Source organism: Thermobia domestica, chromosome 14 (genome assembly GCF_964235325.1).
Source record: "Thermobia domestica chromosome 14, izTheDome1.hap1.1, whole genome shotgun sequence".
NCBI lineage: Eukaryota > Metazoa > Arthropoda > Insecta > Zygentoma > Lepismatidae > Thermobia > Thermobia domestica.
In genome coordinates, this window is record NC_137467.1 from 134,647,471 (window position 1) to 134,668,189 (window position 20,719).

At 35.8% G+C, this 20,719-nt stretch overlaps 2 protein-coding genes across 2 annotated transcripts; one reads left to right on the forward strand and one right to left on the reverse strand.

Moving 5' to 3' along the window:
* The first annotated feature begins 6,373 nt into the window (after positions 1-6,373).
* LOC145670723 (galactoside 2-alpha-L-fucosyltransferase Sec1-like) lies at positions 6,374-7,665 on the forward strand. Its single transcript, XM_081739502.1, has one exon. It carries the CDS (start codon positions 6,464-6,466, stop codon positions 7,457-7,459), a length of 996 nt encoding a protein of 331 aa, XP_081595628.1. The 5' UTR covers positions 6,374-6,463; the 3' UTR covers positions 7,460-7,665.
* Positions 7,666-17,019: 9,354 nt separating this feature from the next.
* Positions 17,020-18,612, reverse strand: LOC145670022 (zinc finger MYM-type protein 1-like). The gene has a single exon (XM_081738365.1). The coding sequence runs from the start codon at positions 18,610-18,612 to the stop codon at positions 17,020-17,022; it is 1,593 nt and encodes a 530-aa protein (XP_081594491.1).
* Positions 18,613-20,719: the final 2,107 nt, after the last annotated feature.

Consider the following 20,719-nt stretch of genomic DNA (forward strand, 5'->3'; position numbering starts at 1 on the left):
AATTCCTCCAATCAGAATGAAAACTTTAGCCGCGGAAATTACAAAGCAAATAGAAATTTGGCAAATCCAGATATAACCGGATCTGAAAGTGACTATGGACTAGTGAGAGGGGGTGAGGGAAAGATTAGGTACCTGGCCAAAATCTACATTGGTCTGAAATTAAGGAAATTTATATCCAATAACGGAACTATGTTCCGGTATGACGTCAGAATGGTAAACCTTGTAACTATTCAAGTTATATATCCGTAAATGGGATTTACACTCAATCAAAATATAAATAAATATATTATACAGTGGGAATATGGTTACTAACAAAACCTTTGGGTTTATTATATTTAATTCGAAGTAAAGAGAGTAAGTAAATTGTGTAACTAAACCGAAATTGAATTAAAAAAAAAAATTGCTAGGTACAGGGTGCGAAAAAAAAATTGCCATTACTTTCAACTGTAATGGTATATTACATTTACACAGCGCACAATTTTAATATGAGCATGAATCTCCTTCCCACTTTTCACTATATCTGTGGAAGTCCCTTTACGGACACAAGTAAAGGATAAGGAGACTCTCAGAAGGGAGTGAATTGCTACAGACAAATATATAAATGTAGTATTTTCATACATGGAGTGTTGGGAGAGTTTGTGTCAAACCTGGATAAGTAATAGATGATACCAAATGCAAATATCTATATATTAAAATGCTAGATTTATATGTTAGTCTCCAATTTTTCAACAATGATATCTCGAAAACTACTAGTGCTAGAAACGTGCCATTTTCGCTGGTCGATTCCAAATTTTGTGTAGACTATCCAATTCTAATTGAATACTTAAAAACGTTCAAGTTATTTCTTTATTACATTTTTGAGGGGTACACTGGGAGTGTTGAAATTAAAAAAAAATCATATCCTATGAGTTATACATTCCAACACAAAATGGTTGTGTACAGGGGTTGTATATTTCCCAGGCGTTCGTTCTATGGCCAAATAGTGAAAAATGAAAAATAACCATTTGCCCAATGAATATGCAATGAATGCCCAATGAACACCATATATATATATATATATATATATATATATATATATATCTGACATTATAATTAATTGTGTATGTAATGTAATTGCTTATTACATACTGCATGCAAGAAGAAAGAAAACACTGATCATACATGAATTAGAAACTCAACCGGAAGTACGTTCCCGGGTCGATTTCTTATGGGGCCACTCGGTCCAAAAAGTGTAAAACTCTTCTTCAGGCCAGCCACCCTGAATGAGGTTTTCCTGGGTTTTCCTCATTCACACCAGGCAAATACCGGGGTGGTACCTAACTTATAGGACCCAAGCAGTTTTCTTCCTTCCCCTTAACCAGATAGTGTGCTCGCTGAGAGAAGTCATCCTTCAAAACGTGACTCGCTAAATGGCCTTAGATGCTGGCAGCCCAGAAATCTACATGCTAATCCTAATCTTAATCCAACCAGAAGTAGGCTTAATCTTGCAAATGGTGCGAGATATTGAAAAAAAAATCTCCCCTGTATGGTATCCCTTGCCGATTTTTATCAAGACGTCTTTCACTTGTGTCTGTGAAGGGACATGTATAGACGTTGTGAGGAACGACAAGGAGATTCATGCTTATATGTGAATGACGTGCTGTGTAGAGAGCGCAGGTTCAGCTAGTATTTTTCTTACAATTCCATATCCGAGTACTCCTCATTGTCGGGCCACAAGCCTTCGAAGTTGCCAGCTTGTAATAGTTTATCTCAAATTCAAATTAAAGCTAAGCGCCTGAAATGTCCATCAACCCGCTATGCGTAGCTCCTCTTCTGGTTGCCTTTCCAAAACGACGTCTAACATCTGGAGTAGAAAAATAAAGACAAGTTTTGTGAAAAATTTACTGAGAACTGTCAAATCTACACAAATTTTGGAATCGAATAGCGAAAGTGGCACGTTTCTAGCACTTGTGACTTTCGAGATCTCATTTTCAAAAGAATTGGCCACAAACATAAACATTTCTAGCTGAGCCTGCGCTCTTTACACAGCGCATCATTGACATATGAGCATGAATCTCCTTGTCATTCCTCACATCTGTACATATCCCTTTACACACGCAAGTGAAAGACGTTTTGATAGAAATTGGCAAGAGATGGGGAGATTTTTTTCGATTATTTTTTTCAATATCTCGCACCGCTTGCAAGATCTAAGCCTACTTTCGGTTGGAGTTCCTAATTTATGTATGATCAGTGTTTTGTTTCTTCTTGCATGCAGTATGTATTAAGCAAATACATTACATACACAATTAATAATATCAATTATGTATGGTGTTCATCGGGCAAAACACTCAATCATCTTAGCCTGGAGAAATAGTTATTCTCGTCTTTCTTTATCATTTGGCCATGAAACAAACGCCTGAGAGATATGCAACCCCTACACACAATCGTATTGTGTTGGAATGTATAACACATAGGATATGAACGCTTGTTTTAAAATAAAAGTTCAATACTTCCAGTGTAACGCTAAAAATGTAACTAATAAATAACGGTCACGATTTTTAAATATTCAATTTGAACTGGACAATCTACACAAAATTTGGAATCGACCAGTGAAAAAAGCACTTTTCTAGCACTTATGGTTCTCGAGATCTCATTGTCGAAACGATTGTAGACTAACATATAAACTTTTCTTTGGAGAAAAACAAGTAAACCTAGCATTTTAACATATAGGTAGGATTATTTTGGTAAGAATATTGCCAATTTTATAAAAATGGTATACTGTTACCTGTTAGTAACATCTGTCAGATGTTTGAAGAAGATATTAGATATCCAGTAAATGCTCTCGAAGAAAGTTATATCGGTAAACAATAAAATAGTGTTATCACTACAAACTTTGGGGTAAACTTACCTAATGTCTTTACGTAATATATGTTTATCCAAGAACTAGTACTTTAGGTAAGTTTATTCTTTAGTTTGTAGTGGTATAATCTTAAGTTTCACCAATATGACTTCCCTCTAAAGCCGTCATTGCATTGCCTGAACAGCGTACAATTTAATTCTGACACTTATACATGCTTGAATTTTAAAACGACGTAATTCTGGTAAAATGTGAAACACATGTTTTCGTATTTGATCTGAATTTGAATGAAACCAAAAAGTTGTTTTGAAGAAATCAGTATTTCTTCTTCAAATTCTTCATATTATTATTATTATTATTATTATTATTATTATTATTATTATTATTATTATTATTATTATTATTATTATTATTATTATTATTATTATTATTATTATTGCTGTATCTCCACTTAAACAGGTTTCAGCTCAATAATCTGACGGTCGTCTCTGGCAAGTACAGATTATTTGAAGAGTTCTTCTCCAAAGAACTTTCTGACCATATGACACGTGTCTGATTTCTGTAAGTTTGTTAGGAGATGTTTGGCGTTTATCTTCTCCAATTGTGTCACACTACATTTAGGGGCAAACGCTGTAGTTGAGATAATGATTGGTCTTACTGTAACTTTCTAATATTTCCATACCTTTTTGAATTCATCAGCCAGGTTTTAATACTTGCTTATTTTCGTACTGAATGTTGTAGTTATATTATGAGTCAATGGTACTGCTACATCTATATAAATATAGAAAATATTACATCTTCGTCCGCTTTATTGATAATAGTGATGTTGGGTCTGTTTGCACTGGTAGGAGTACAGAATTAAAATATACCTTGAAAAATAGTAGGAGGTATACGGAGAGGACGTATATCCTTTCAACAAGGGATAAGATATAGTATGACACCGTAAATACAGAATAGAGAACAAAAGGACTTGGTTGGGGGGGGGGGTACATAATGTAGGTTTATTCCAATACAACTATAGCACAGTTGCTGTTTAAAACGCTTGCTTGATTCTACATTGAATGAGGTACAAAACTTGATATCAGGATAAATAGTACTGTGTTTATATTTTTCTATTATGTTCTCTATATATGTCAGGTTATAGGTCCGGTTTCGTATGTACAGAACGTATTGATATACAACCTTTCCCCTCATACCTACAAGAAACTTGGTACACCCATTTCTTAAGCCCTATATAGTATTTGTCGAGATACATTTGGATTATGTGCTTTTACCCGGGGCCACTCCAGAGGGAGGCAAAGTTGATGGCAGGAAGTTTTGGAGGGAATTTTCTTTACATTACCCCGACTTTCCCTGCTAGGGTACGTTATGGGTTCCAATACATAGCATCTCTGAAAAGCTTGTTTCATGCTGAAGAGAATGAACTATAAACCATGACTTCCTAACAAACAGTGTTGATGCAATAGAGAGTCTACGATTTTCTTTATAGTAACAGATTAATGGGCCTCAGGGACTTACTCCGTTGTCCATGACACCTATTTTTTTTGGGGGGGGATGAACATATCGGTTGTTAATGTTTATCAAATGGACTACGTTTGATTCGGATGTCTAGATGGTACGTTCATGTCCGTTCCTTGCCAGAATTGGATTTATGGCTGGTGAATAGCTACCTTATTTTGATTTATAAGTCCATTGATTTTATACGCAGGATTATTCTCTTTCTTGTCCTATGAAATGAATGGTAATTGTAATGGAACCTTCTTTAAAGTGTATTTAAATACGTATACTTTGTTTTGTTGAAAAAAAAAGTATCATAAATAAATTTAATATTACTTAAAATATTAAATTTTATATTGATATTTGATATTTGATCTGTAAATATCAAACTTATAGGTCAAATCATTTATTTTTCACAAAATAGGAGGCACTTAAGAGGCTTAATCAATGCGAAATTAAAATACCGCTAATTTTACAGTAATTATGTGATATCTTCAAGTAGATAAAAGATAATCGAAATGTGGAACAAGAGCGCGCTAGACAATACTGTTTTCCAAGAGGTACCGTTTTAACGAGTTATCTAGTAGCTTTCCGTTTGCAGCCATTTAAAAATGCGAAAATAAATGCCAATTTTCTAAATGCGGAAATCGAAAGCAGATAAGTGAGTCGTGATAATGGTATCTTATGTAGAATAATATTGTCTAGCGCGCTCTTGTTTCACTTTTCTATTATCTTTTATCTATTTGAAAATATTACATAATTACTGTAAAATTGGCGGTATTTTAATTTCGCCGTGACCGGGCGTCTTAAATGGACATGAAGAAGAAACCAGTGAAGTTAAATAGTTAAAATATAAATTTATTTTATAGACAAAGAGAGAAAAATACGGAACACTTCGTCATACAAATCAATGGACTGAAAACTAAGACGATTTTGTGTTTGGCGCCTCTTTTTAGCACCGAGACTATATGAGACTTGGACCTACAGCTTAAAGTGGGATCCAAACCACGTGATGTCCCCTTTGATATCGAACCCGGAGCTTCTGCGCCAAAACCATGTAACGTAAGTCATAAGAAGAAACCGAAATGACTTAGAACTCGACAGCCTTTTATGAACAAAGAAGATTTTTTTTATATATATATATATATCAGCAAGAAAGACAAGAGTAATGTAAATGTTTCATAAGTCGTTGAAATCATGTATGTACTATGTTAAGTTTCTCAAGCAGTCGACAAACGTAAAAGATACATTTTTTGTTAAGCTGGCGGAAGGAAAGGATTCCAGCGGATTTAGTTTTAGTAAGAACTACAAAGGAATATACAAAGAGGTCATTTGCCTGAAAGAAATTCAACTCCGCCGCAAAGATAAGCCAAAGATAAAGACATCGTTAAGACGGACTCCTCCGTAATAAACCTTTTAACCGGAGCTAACAAGACCTCCTCTGAAGCTCTTTAGCAAACACAATAATTGCGTCATTTTACCACATCTCCTTTACACACTTTTAGTATGCATTTATTATGTATGTTGCTGGTCTTGTTAAACGTAGAGGACAAAGTGTGTACAATATTAAAGCTTACGTTTGTGTCACGTTTCCAGACGGCAGAAGAGATTACTCATGTGGATATTTTCTCGAGTCAGCAGCGTTCTTTGTGTAATGGCGAGTGGTATTTGAGTGCCATGGAAAAATCTAAAATGCGGCTGCTTTTTAAACTAGTGTTGTTTTGCGTTTCTGTTACTTTTTTCGTTGTCGTGTACGTGAGTGTTTTACTTCAACGGCGGGGACTGCCATACTTAGACAAGACAGATCCCTACGACGTCACTGTCAACAAGGAAACTCCACAACCAACGCAGCTGAATTTGTTGAACGAGTTTATTCGCAAGTACTCAAGAAGACGAAACTACAGTGTTGAGTATGGTTATGAAAATAGCACAGGGTCAAAAAGGGCACTCCCTTTATTTCCTACAAAAACGACCAATGGACTTCAAGGACAAGGAAATGGTGAATCAGTTGTCAGTTTCTCTGGCAAGGACTTAGTTCATTCAGCAATCTTCTTGCATCAGCTTGAAGATGCCAATAAACATTCTTTTGTAACAATTGACAAGAACAACAATGAAATACATTCAACTAACATGAAACGTGTTCAAAATAATAATGTAATTAAGACTTTAGAAAATTCAAATGCATACAAAGTAACAGAAAGTAAGCAGGTAATTATCAACTTGAACGCTACTCAACAGATTGCATGTCCAAAAATAAGTGTTGTAACTGTAGAAGACGGTGGACGCTTAGGTAATAAAATATGGGAGTATGCTGCAGTGTGGGGATTAAGTAAAATGTTCAATTTACAACCTTACGTACCAAAATCACTGTTAGACTTTTTAAGTCAAGTTTTCTACAATTTGAGTGTACCCGCTTTGGAACTTGTGCGTGAATGTAACATTACTTTTGGTCCTCCAGTGAAACGTTGGTTACTTTATCCCGTTCGAAATATCCGCAAGAAATATCCTGAAAATATCCTTCTCCATAAGTGGTTAGTTTTCCCAGAAGCAGTTATCCCATATTTGCATGAATTGAAAACTGAATTTCGATTTCAAATCAAATATTTAGACACGGCTACAGAGATATTTGCTTATGTTAAACACGAAATAAATGATAATAGTGGTAAGTTACAGTTTGTTGGTGTGCATGTGAGACGTACAGACTTCAAGGCCTGGTTACCTCGAGTTTACAATAGAACTTTAGTAGGAGCCCAGTATTTTCTGAATGCAATGCAATACTTCAGAAATAAATACTCACAAGTTTGTTTTCTAGTAACAAGTGACGATATGGATTGGTGTCGAAAGAATCTTGTTTCCAGTGCTGGTGAAAAAGATGTATTTTTTGTCAGTCGTGGCGGAATTTCTAATCCAGGTTATGACTTGGCAATTTTGTCATTCTGTAATCATTCAATTATTGATTATGGGACATTTGGTTTATGGGCTGCTATTATGGCAGGTGGGGAGACATTTTGCTTAAGTGTGGATCCATATTTGGATCAAGCTTTAGGTAAGTTACCTAACTGGCATATCGTGACAGACAAGGAAATCCAGAAGGAAGCTTCAATGACAACAAAATATATTTCTTAAAGATTTCACTAGAAAGAAAATATAGAATATTTTCAGTCAATAAATTGAAATGCTTGAATACACAAAAATAAGCACGTACGTGATTATTTACACTATTAATTTTATTCTAATGAGTGAGGCGGAATGCCTTCGTTACGCGTATTGGATCACATTTGCAATAAGGTCAATTGTATGTAAAAACGAGGTATTTTTAAAGTAGTTGTCGCTTATTGTGATGGGTAAGTTCAGTAGCATACGCAGAAACTTATTTCGGGAGGGGTCCAAACTCAATATGAGGGTATTTTATATTAAAGTTCCTAAAATTGGCCCCAAAATTAGGCTAAATTTACACAAAAGTCGAAATTTCTGGGGGGATCCGGACCACCAGAACCCACCCCCTGCATACGTACCTGGGTGAGCTGTCACAGAGATGGCGGTTAACTTAGGTATTAGCATTACTCACAGACTGAGACCTCTTTTATAGTAAGAATTTCTTACAAAGATGGCAAAATATGTCATACAACTTTGAGTCCCATTTTACATGCGGCGAATCCAGGTCGGACTTCTGGGGTTGGCGGTGGGTTGTAATACTGCTACTTAGGGGAACTTTTAAGAGCTCCAAACTCTGGGATGGGTTTTATTTATATATAAAATAAGAAAGTTTCCTCTTCTGGGGGGAGTGATCGCCCCTGCTCGGTGCTAACGTTGAAATCAAACTAATCAAATATTATTACTTCGTAATATGTGAGGTTGTGCACTCTATCATTTTCTACGGAAAATCTGACAATAAAGACACCTCCATCGAAATCGTGAAACACTTGATCTTAAAAATGAAAAAAAAAAAAAAAATACTGCAATAAAAATAAATATCTTGCAAAGGTAATTTTTCTTCGACACAATAAGTCAAAAATACTGTTAAACGAACTAAATCTTTATCATTTATCTTCAGCCCTCACTAAATTCTTTTCATCATATCTAAGCGAAGATACAGACTAAGATACAGCTAAAATACATCAAAAGAACAATAAAGTCGAATCTTCGCGCAATTGGCTGTAAAACACCCCCTTACAGTTGAAATGGACTTGCATATCAATTGGCGCCAATGCACTCACAAATGATGCTAGTTTGAGGAAGATTTCTGGCGGCGCAGGGTGCTTTAGTAAAGGTTTTTTAAAAGAGAAAAAACGGTTAAAATATGAGGTAAAATGTAAAGAAATTTAGCTTTCAATAGATATTATATTAAACACTACTGCAGTACGACTAACGACAGTGGCATTCTTTCCACAATCACACCATATACACAAAATACAAACATAACAGACTCTTTATTCCTCTACCACCAACCCTTCCGCGACTTTACTAGAAAATATCACTGCCAAATATGTATTTGAAATGGGAATGGATCAACAAACAAAAGGAAGTCAACTGCACGTGTTGTTTATGGTTTGGGTGGCATAATCATACTAGAATGAAATGTCTTCAAGGGTACTCCGCCTTGTCATAAACAGTGTGCCCGCATACTGCTTCGATTGAATGGCCACAGTTAAGGGTTAGTGATGAGCGCAAGAGTCTTGCACAAGTACCGGTACTACTTTTTATATATATATATATATATATATATATATATATATATATATATATATATATATATATATATATATATATATATATATATATATATATATAGAATGTGAAAAGGGGGAAAAATCATTACATCTTTCACTTGAATTTCTTGGCTTCAGTAAAAACGCTATTGGAGTGAATGTGTTCCCAGTAGTTTAAGCAATCCGTGTGAGTCGATCTGCGCCTGTTTTGCATATAGCTACAGTATGTCGTTTTCTGAATCGGTTGTTCATGTTTTCTGTAGTTTTTCAAGCCGCACAGCTGTCATTCTAATCAAAGATTGTTGTACTCAAAAAATGTGTCATTGGTGCAGCGCCGTGCCGTGAGAGGAGGACGAGCAGGGCTACGGCCCCGGGCCCCGAAGTAAGGGTGTGAAAAATTTGGGAAGAAAAAAGAAAAGAAAGAAAAAAGAGGAGAAGTTATTTGGAATATTTTAGATCAACAGCAGTATTCTTCAATCTAATATTTAACTTGACCAGAATCAGATTTATACTTTTTGCGTTCGGTTCCTCCTTGTTCTGCCTAATTCCTGTTCTGTCTAATGACCCTCTAGCACTTTGTAACACAATTCTTATCGAATCTTATCTTTAGGCAGAACATGAATTCCTGTTCTGCCTAATTACTGTTCTGCCTAGTTCTCGCAAAAGGGATATTTAAATTTGAGGGAAATTTATTAGTACCTATTTTCCCTTGAGTTTCAAATACCATTCCAGACTGGCCGTAGCCAGCCCATAAATTTAGGGGGGGGCGGTAGAAGTTAGGGGGAGCGACCCAATCATATTATACTTCATCACCATATTATAGTTCATTTGCAAGCCTACCGTGAAATTTTATGGGGGCCAGCCAAAGCTTAGGGAGGCCCGGCCCCCCTTGCCCCCCGTGGATACGGGCCTGATTCCAGAACCCTTTAAATTAAATTTGCTGAAATGGGAATATAAATACTGTAATTCATTACGAAAAAACAAGTCATGCAGTCATGTTCAAAAACTTTACTTCCCATAAGCTTTATCTTTAACATAGAACAGACTCAAAACTGTTCATTGTAACATAAGTTTTGCAGTAAAAACAATCTTAATGAGTCGTATAGTATGGTGCAGTACCTATAGTGTGCTATGAGTGTAAGATCAAAAATCTAGACTTTGCTTTATTTCAAGTGCTACTATTTTATCGTATACCAACTCTTATTCAGTAAGATTTTTCTCATGGCTTATGTCTCTCATTTTATTCATTTTATGGCCGTTAAGTAGAAAGCTGTAGCATAACAAAACTTTTTCTTATATATGACTATCAACAAAAAGGTAAATTCTATTTGAAATGCAACTAAATTTGTATGTACTTTATTATGAAAAGCCACTTAAAAGTAATGGGGCTACTATTTATAAAATAGCTTGAATTAAATAATATAATATAAATAATTCAATTTTCGTAGCTTTTGGCAGCTAGTACAACTGAAACTGAGCCCTATAATGCCACCTTATTTGAAATAAGCAACTTAGGTTTCAATATAGAAAAATGATAGGCCAATTACGATCAAGAATTAGTTGATATCTAGTTTCAGCCAATCAGAAGCAAGTATTTGTTGCTGTTTAGAACTACTTCGGCGAGTAAACTGAATGTCAACGAATGCTTGCATGTAATAGGCCAGATATTCCTCCACATTTAAAATTAGAACTGTTCTATAAATTACGTAGAATTCTCTAATGGCTTTCCACTATGACATGTACACCTATTTACTCTGAATTTCAAACATAATTTACTGTCTTTGCTGTTAGTAACGTAAGGGAAACATTTATAACCCATTATAGGTATCCATCATAGTGCACGACTCCTTGGAATTGCTTTCACTTGGAAGCTAACGTTACAACTACAGGGTGTCCAATATACAATGCAACCTGAAGTTTGGGATAGTAGAACTTTTGAACCTGAAGTGATACACGAATAATGGTTATACCAAAATGAAGCCTTGTTCATGCATATGTTTTTAAACTAGGAAGCAACAATTGAAGTACACTAGGAACCACACAGTGTTGCCAGATGTAACCGAAGGTGTAAATCATTGTAAATTGACTCATAACTCATGTAAATTGACTCATAACTCATACGTATGGATGTTCTGTCGTTAATTTTCAGTTTGTTTAGTTGGAGTGGCTTGGAAACTATGGAGCAGAGAAAATATTTTTTTTTTATTTCCAGTGATAACTAATCGGATGAGGCCTCTGTAAGGGAGAACTAGGGAAATCGTAGTTTTCATTAATTAACACTCTGAATTGGCAACTTTGCTGATGTTTCAGTGCATCAAAAGTTGTGTTAAGGATCCCTGAATGCAATTCCTGAAATCAATGAAAAACAAACTTTGAAATTATCATGATAAAACGTTTACTTACATGCACCCGGCAACACTGCTACTATCAGAAATGAGTTATCAGCTCTACAGCGGATGCTGGGTATGTCCCCTGTTTTGATTCAAATACTGGTTCACATGTTTCACCAGGTTCGCAGCAACTTTACGAAGATTAGACGTGTTAATGTTCTCAATGGCATTGCGAATGTTCGTTTCTAGGTCTTGAATAGTTCAAGAATTGTTCTTGTATAATTCTTGTTTTAAATACCCCCATAGAAATAAATAGCAGTGTTGCCGACTGCATGTAAGTAAACATTTTGAGTTGAGTTGATTTTGAGTTTAACGTCCCGTTCAGCAGCGAGGTTATATGAGACGTAGACCTACTGTTTTAACGTGGAATCCGAACCACACGAGCTCCCACCGGGAATCGAACCCGGGTCTCCCACGCCAAAGGCGCGTACACTAACCACTTAGCCACGAAGGAGCCCTAGTAAAAAATTTTCATGATAATTTCAAAGTTTGTTTTTCATTGCTTTCAGGAATTGCATAATGTAGAGAGATCCTTAACACACCTTTTGATGCACTTAAACACCAGCAAAGTTTCCAATTCAGAGTGTTAATTTATGAAAACTAAGATTTCCCTAGTCCCCCCTTACAGAGGCTTCATCCGATTAGTTATCGCTGGAAATGAAAACTTATTTTTTCTGCTCCATAGTTTCCAAGCTACTCCAACTAAACAAACTGAAAATTAACGACAGAACATCCATACGTATGAGTTATGAGTCAATTTACATGTTTCGCAAAAAAATTGATTTACTCCTTCGGTTACATCTTGCAACACTGTGTGGTTCCTAGTGTATAATTGTTTTTTTTTACTTCAATTGTTGCTTCCTAGTTTAAATTTATATATATATATATGCATGAACAAGGCTTCATTTTGGTATAACCATTATTTGTTTATCACTTCAGGTTCAAAAGTTCTACTATCCCAAATTCCGTATTGCATTCTATATTGGACTCCCTGTAATACTTTAGCGAGTGGTTTTTCTCGAGACAAACGCATTCCTTCAAGTTCGATATTTTAATACTCCTTGAAAAATAACCTTCCACAAAAATAAGATCCTTATTACAAGAAAGTACATTCAACCTGTGTAATTCAGAATTAATCGAATGGAATCGAATCGAACCTAACAGTTCCACACAGCCGCAAATAACGTGTCTATCTAAAGAAGTTTTGGACACAACTATCAAATTGCATGTGAAGCCCTTGAACAGGGATTTTTTCCATGGGCGCAAATCGCGCTCAAACGTATACTAAGAAAGTTGCATCAGCAGTAAACGAAAAAAAATGACAAACGGAAAAAATACCAAAAGAAAAAGAGGCTGATTATCAACATAGACATTGAATAGATTTTTAATACTGGAATAGACTCTGAAGAAAGCATCACTCATCACGTAATCATGTCAATCATACTCAATAATTTGGAGTGGGATACGGCTGTTTCAGTGTAGGGCATTTCGATGTAAGACATTTCGATATAAGGACGTTTAGGTGTGAAGCTGGTTTGTGTAAAGTTTCGGTGTATTCGAGTATAAAATCACAAAATTCAAAATACTTTTAAAAAATCAAGTTGTATTTTTTATTTTCTATGTGAACTAATTCTCCCTTTTTCCCATTACGAGTATATAATTAATGCTCTCAAATATGTTTTCTACCGAAACATTCCTTACAACCAAACGTCCTCACACCAAAACGTTCTAGATTTCATTTGGAGTATATTGTAATAGAATCGATATGCATAAGAAAAGAAAAAAGAAATCAACATACATTGCTAGATTACTCATGTAATAAACAACATATGACATATGCAGAGACCAACACATATTCATTCATGGATGTAGTCAGCGAGGTGTTCTATAGGGGGACATAACTCAATATGTTACTAACGAAGAAAGGAGAAAAATGAAATGAAATTTTTTAGTTTTATGTCCCACGATTATGCCGGCTAGGCTAAAGGAGACGGTGATGATGAGATATAAAAGAAATGGTGGAATGAAGAAAATGGGAGAAAACGGGAGAACCCCGCGGAAACCCACACACACGGTGTTTGTCCACCACAAAGTTCACTTAGCGGAGGCTGGGATCGAACACGAAGAAATAATCTTATTTTTCAACTCTGAGTAACTTAATTAGTTATTGGAAAACTTAAGAAAACAAACTTGCATCAAAGAAAACAAAAGATACAAATATGTCTACAAGTTTCATTTCAATATCGTGAACAGACTTTCCACCAATCAGAGATAAGGATTTGTTTACATTTTCCAATTTTGTACAATCACAAACAAGCTTATGTTTACATCTTTCAAATGAAGATTCTTTTACTGTTGAGAAGTATGTTCTTTCTCGACGGTAAAATATTACATATAATAACAATTAAATTCCACACAACTGAAGAATTTTTGTATACAGCACCTTACTGTGCTTATAGTAATAATTGTTATTTAGACTACGGACAGAGATCCGAAAATTAACCATACAATTAAAAAATGGTTGTCCATAATTTCTTATACAATATGCAACCTAATCTGTTAGGTTCTATTGTTCCAATTTACAGGGTGTTTGAAAACAACACCGACAACATTTGGCACCAAAATAAGACGAAAAGTATAGACCAACCTGGGTGCACAAATGCTTCCTTTCGGAGTTATAGGCTGCCGAAAACATGAAAAAAATAACTTTAAAGGTCCATAGCTCCAAAACTATGGGACCTACCGTAGTCGGATCAAGATTTTAATTAGAAACTAATATGTGCTCTATCTAAAAATACATGTTTCAGAATCCTAAGGTACTCACGCAACAATTTTTGTACAGACAGTTAGGTTAGTGGCATATAATCTAAAGTACTAAATATTGTTTGCTTAAACTAAAGAAATGTCCAGAACTGGCCCTGCTTACTTGGAAACCATAATACACTGGTAGGCAACTGCAATATTTGATTATTTGAACAAAGGTGTTATATTTCGGATCTGGTATTCCTCCAAAAAATAGCTCAAAATTAATTTGATAGCACAACCATTATATCATTATTCAACTTCCATGTTCCTTCAGTTAGAAGTAGAACTAATAATACAGGTCTCTTCAATGCCAGAAAGTCGAGGACCAACATAATGTTGAAGTCACCAATCTGGAGAATATGTTGTGTCTACAACAAATGAGTTGAGTTGAATTTGAGTTTTACGTTCCGTTCAGCAACGAGGCTATATGAGACGTGGACCTACTGATTAACGTGGAATCAGAACCACATGAGCTCCCGCCGGGAATTGAACCCGGATCTCCCACGCCAAAGGCACGTTCGCTAACCGCTTAGCCACGAAGGAGCTCCTGTCTGCAACAAATTATGTCAAAAACATGATAAAATGGATATATGCAAAATGTCCTGTAAGGCACTAAAAACTGCTGTAAAAACATATTGAAGTTTTTTAAACTTTAATTGGGCATCTGCTGTTATGTTGATAAATAAATAAATAAATTTCTTTGACCAAGACTCTAGCTAAAATAAGCAAACTTGTGCTCAACAAATACAGTGGTGTAGCCAGACCAACTTAAGTGGGGGGGCCTGAGATTCAAATGGGGGGGCCCTTATAGAAATACATATGTTGTTCTTCAAATAAAAATTCCCGGTAAACAAAGGTCTCCTGGGCATCTTAGACTCCTAGTAATCGAAGAACAAAAATTTCAGAAGGCAGAGCAGCAATTTCAGATTTCATACACAAAGGAAGTTTTTATTTTGGATTATCTAACATGTGTCCTTGTACTTAATGTTTGCAGTAAAAATTTACGTTTCCGGCACAGGGCAAGGGCACCAACACCACTGCAAACATTAATTACAAGAGTATTTGTTAGATGGTTAGGGAGCAATTCGAGATGAAATGTTCGAACAAAATGTGTAATTTAGTGTAGGTTAGATTTGGTTAGGATAAATGTATTTACACTTGTATACAGGTTACAAAACAATTCAACCTTACCTAACCTTTACGTCTATGCGTAAAAATCGATAGTCACGTCTACATGTTGATGTAAACTATTCGTAGACTATTTTCGGCGCAGACATGTAGACAGCAACGTAGACTATAATGGCTTCTTGTACTGTGTCTTGTGTGAAACTTTGACAATTGATATTTATAATTAAGCATACCACGAAATGTTCGGAGGTGTTTATTTTGAACTAAAACGTTCGGTTAATGCAAAAGCAAAATGGCCAACACAGTTACTTCTAGACTGAAGGCGCATAGAGGTAAGAACCGTTGTTGCCGGGGAACGTTATTAAAACTTAATTTCATTTGTGACAATTAGAAAGGTGACCTCTGAAGAGAGCAACGATGTACTGTAGGTAACTGGTCCACCGTATGTGAAACATTACGAATTCGAGTAGAAGAATGCCGTATATTATTAATTACAAGGACTAAATGGTTCTAAATTCCATCACTCACACAAATGTTTAATTTACCTCTTCTACAGCAAATTAACTACAATTTCTAAAGCCCTAAACACGCTGCGCCGTTAAAATTGTAACAGCATAAATAAGTACAAGTGAAAATATTATGCGAGAATACTCTAGAACAAGGGTGGAGGACACGAGTACGGCAAGAGTGTAGACAATTCCCATGCTTACGCATAGCATTAAAAAATCCCTTCTGCATGACTACAAGGGTGCATATGGTCAACAGTTATATTTTTAGATAAACAATTTTAGATGAAACTCGTCTTTAAAATTTTAAATGAAAATATATCTTTACACAACGAAGTTATGGACCATGAGGGCACATTAAATATTAAGCTTTTATCACACCTTTTTATAGGACTTGAGGAAAATCTACTGAATGTCTTGAATATGAATTTACTATCAGCTCACAACAAATACATATATAAGTAGTTACAAGAAAAGGGAACGACGGTACGAATTCTGAACATTCAGAATTAAATTCGTAATTGCATTACAGAAAATGATGTTTTAAAGTTCAAAAACAAACAGATGCAGTTTTTGTTTTTCAATATAGGGGGAGTTTCCGTGACTTCTGAGAAAACCTCTTCAAGAACCTGTCGACAGAAATATCCTCAAAAACTTTACTTTCGAACGAAAGAAGTACTAAGTTTGCTTTACGACGATGTAGCATCGAGCGTCTACACACGTGGGTGTCAATACACGAGTAAGAGTGGAAAACGAGTTTTCGCACGATGCAGTAGAGGCTCCAAAAGTTAATCCAGCAGCATACAAAGAATACACCCCTGGAAAAGCCTCTCTGTACGAGTATAACATTTCCGTCAGTCTGTGAATGGTTATGGTAGGTAAATCACTACACTGTTTCAATAAAAATCGCTTACAAGTTGCAATTTCCTCTGTATCGGGAGTATATGTAATGAGTTCACACAATGGTGTAAGTTCCTTAACGTCAAGAAAATTTTCTGAATTTATTTCTCTTAATGTCTTGAGAGAAGTAAAAATATTCGTATTTCTTTCACTGAATCGAGCTGAAATCTCCCCGGTTACACAATCAATTACATGGAAGTATAGCTTCTTATAAGTATCTGGGCTTGTGTCCCTTTCTCTTCCATAATCTAGGGTATTTCGTACACCACCATGTCGCGTAGTGAAGAGCTAGTCTTGCAAATTCGTTTTCGTGGAGGGCAATTGTCTGTCTCGTCCGAAAATTCATGACGTATCTCATTTTGCAACTCATTGAAACTGTCTTCAGTGCGTAACGATGAAACTTCTTCGACGACGGACTGAATAACACCAACTGCTGAGCACAAATCAATTGCTTCAGACTGCAGCATGGCATTAGCAGGTTGCACAATCTTCAGAATTTTCCTCACAAAGTAGGCCAGACACTTGAACATGGGTCTATTTATCTTCTGTAATAGACCTGAAGCCTCAATGGAGAGACTTCCATCAAGATCAGTTTCCTTTTCAATAGCTGTGAAAAGCGCTACCAGTTCCTGGTAACTGGATACAATAGCTTCTGTTGTTGCTAAATGCCCAGTCCATAGATGTTCTAGCAATTGTTTGAGCTTTGTACCCTTGTACTTCGTCATTATACTAGGTTTCCTAACATAGTTATAAATTGCGTCGCATACTTCAAAGAACTGTCGAATCCTGTTTTCAGTAGAAAGGGCATGTATAACAACTAGGTGCAACTGATGGTTAAAGCAGTGAACATACGGAATAGTTTTTCCAACTGAGTCTTGTAGTAATTTCTGTACACCGCCATGCCTCCCTGACATAACATTTGCCCCGTCGTAACACTGACTAAGAATGTTTTTTTCGTTGATACCTGCACTCTTCAATACACTAAGAACTGCATTCACTATTCCTGCTGCACTCTGATCATTAATCTGCATCATCTCTACAAGATTCTCACATACTTGTCCTCGAATTACATACCGCACGATTACAGAAAGATTTTCTACACCACGTTTGTCCCTTGTACAGTCGACTTTCAGAGTAAAAAACGAACAATCGCTAGAATTTACCCTGGAAGCAATATCTTCCCGAACTAAATCCGCTGCAATTTGAATCACTTCGTTTTGAATTTCGGGAGACGTGTATTTTGCATTTTTAGGAATAATGCCACTTATTTCACGCAAAGTTTGATCTCTCTTGCAAGTAAATTCAAAGAGTCTTAAAAACATACCTGATGCTTCACTGTCACTGTTTTCATATAGGAAAACTTCCTCAACACCAGTACCACTTGCGCAGCTCATTGCTGATGACAAAGTATCGTTTTTGTTTGACGTGTCGTCTTTACCGCGCAATGGCAATTCGTTTGTAGTTAAGAACTTGATAATGTCAAAAATACCAGTCAAATAATAACGATACTTGTCCAGTTGTTTCTCTTGCAAGAGTGTCGAAACTCCAGAATTGCTAGCATCTCGCAGATTCTTCTCCTTCCATTCAAGCACAGCAGTTTGGTGATTCTTTGATGCTGCGTGCTTAGCAAAACCCTTGTTGCGTTCTAATGCATGTTTCCAGTTCCTGTACCCAGTCAAAGTAAATGCATCGTCCGAGCTTGGTTTGAAAATTCTACATGCAAAACAAAACGCTGCATCGCGAGTAACTGAATATTCCAACCACTCTCTTCCATTGTACCAGTTACTTGAAAAAGAACGTTCTTTACCACCTGTTTTAACTTTTGGGAATACTGATAACATTGGCTGTGAAGGAACCTTATTATTTAAGTCACTTGGCACCTCACTTGACACTGAAATATTTTCTTCTCCTTTAGTTCTTTCATCTTCTTCCCTTTTTTTCGATGAAATGGGAGTCATCAGCTGCAGCAGGTTTAGTTATATCTGTCTGTCTCTTAAATATTTTAACAACGACATTTGAGATTTTCCAAGGTTGCTAATTTACTTGATCGTGTTGAAAACGGTGATCAAATGGAAAAGATTGCGAGTGCAATGGTTTCAATTCTCATGCTTCCCAGACAGACCTTCGTTACGTAGCTAGTTGTGCCATTCTAGATACTACGATGTTTCTATGCTATTCCAGCTTCAAATATCGATCGGGGTGGATTTACACTGTATTCTTGATATTTATGATTCTTCATTTCGCTCAAAATATACTTTCTAAATAATATGAGCGAAAATTCTGTGAATTAATATTGTTGTGACCGCAACATATAAGATCTTAGATGAATTTCAATGTAACCTTTCTCGGCACACAATTTTGTGAAACAAAAATTCTTTTCTTAAACGAGACAGGTACAAATATCTTCCAATTAGAATTTTGCGTTTGGGGGGGCACAAAATTCGTTTGGGGGGGCCTTGCCCCCCCGTGCCCCCCCTTGGCTACACCCCTGAACAAATAGCAAAACAAAACATATTCTAAAATTCTACTTAATGTTTCATTAGTAGGCCAAATTATCCTTATTACGAACGGAAAATATCTTAATCTGTCAGTAACGTTAACTCCTGATTGTTAACACTCGCAGCACCGCTGTGTGTGCAACCTCTGCCTGACGTCAATATATTGACCTAGCATGTAGGCAACATTAACGTAACTTTCTATTATTAAGACAAGGGCGTAGCCTTATTTAGATTTTAGCATTAATATTTGTGTAAAAACAAGTTAGTTTGTGGGCAAACTTAAAGAAAAATAATAACTGATAACAATAATATTTATTAAGTATTAAGTACAGATCCGAAGTCTCGGGAAGGGAAATAAGCAGTGTTTCTTCAAAACACACACACACACACACACACACACACATACATATATATATATATATATATATATATATATATATATATATATATATATATATATATATATATATATATATATATATATATATATATATCGCGTATCTCAAAAGTCCCATGAAAAAGGGTAACTCTGTTATCAGTTACGACAAAATGTAAAATGAAAAACAGTCTCCAAATACAATGTTTTCAATCTAAAGTGAAGGAATTTTTTTTAAATCGGACCAGTCATTTCGGCTGTACACTCTGTATGCGCCCAACGTTAAATGAAAATGCAACGTTGCCACTTGCTGAGATGTTGATAAATTTTATAAATATGGTGAATGGAGGCATATTTGAAATAGGGGCTGACCATCGACACATAGCGTAAAAGACAGTAACTTCATTCACTTATGTTACGGGTCCAGGTAAATGGCAACGTTGCATTTTCAGTTTGAGCACACAAAGAGTGTACACACCAAACAGCTCGTCCGATCTAAAAAAATTATTTCAGTTTAGATTGAAAAAATTATATTTGAAGACGGTTTCCCCTCTTACATTTTGTTGTAACTCCGATAATAACAGAGTTACTCTCTATTTGGGGACTTTGAGACACCCTGTATATATATTGAGACAACCATATATAACAGTGTGGTTGCAAAGTACAATCTATCACAGTTTTGTTTCCATTGAATTCATTATTAGGGTGTACAGCCACCCGCAAAGTATCTCCACCCTAAGTGCTCTAATTCCATCACTTGGAGACCAGATAATTTGCAGTTTGTAAAACGCCTGGGCAGATGCAACCCAACTTACCCTTAACTTTTCTCCGCACTGACAGCAGTTGGTAGCAGTGAGTCAGGTCTTTATGCAAGTAAAGTTGTAAGTAGATGACGCACGAAACATTTCTCCATTCTGAGATGAATCTCTATTGCTCAGAGCGTGTTGTCCAATGAACACCATATATTAATCTCAATATTGCTGTGTCTGTAAGGTATTATTTCATTATATACTGTATAATCAAAGAAATAAAAACAATGACCACGCGTGAATCAGAAAATGCTTGAAAGTGGAT

Excerpts from the sequence above, each read along its gene's own strand:
- LOC145670723 (XM_081739502.1), top strand. The coding sequence starts at position 6,464 with ATGAAACGTGTTCAAAATAATAATGTAATTAAGACTTTAGAAAATTCA.
- LOC145670022 (XM_081738365.1), bottom strand. The coding sequence starts at position 18,612 with ATGTTATCAGTATTCCCAAAAGTTAAAACAGGTGGTAAAGAACGTTCT.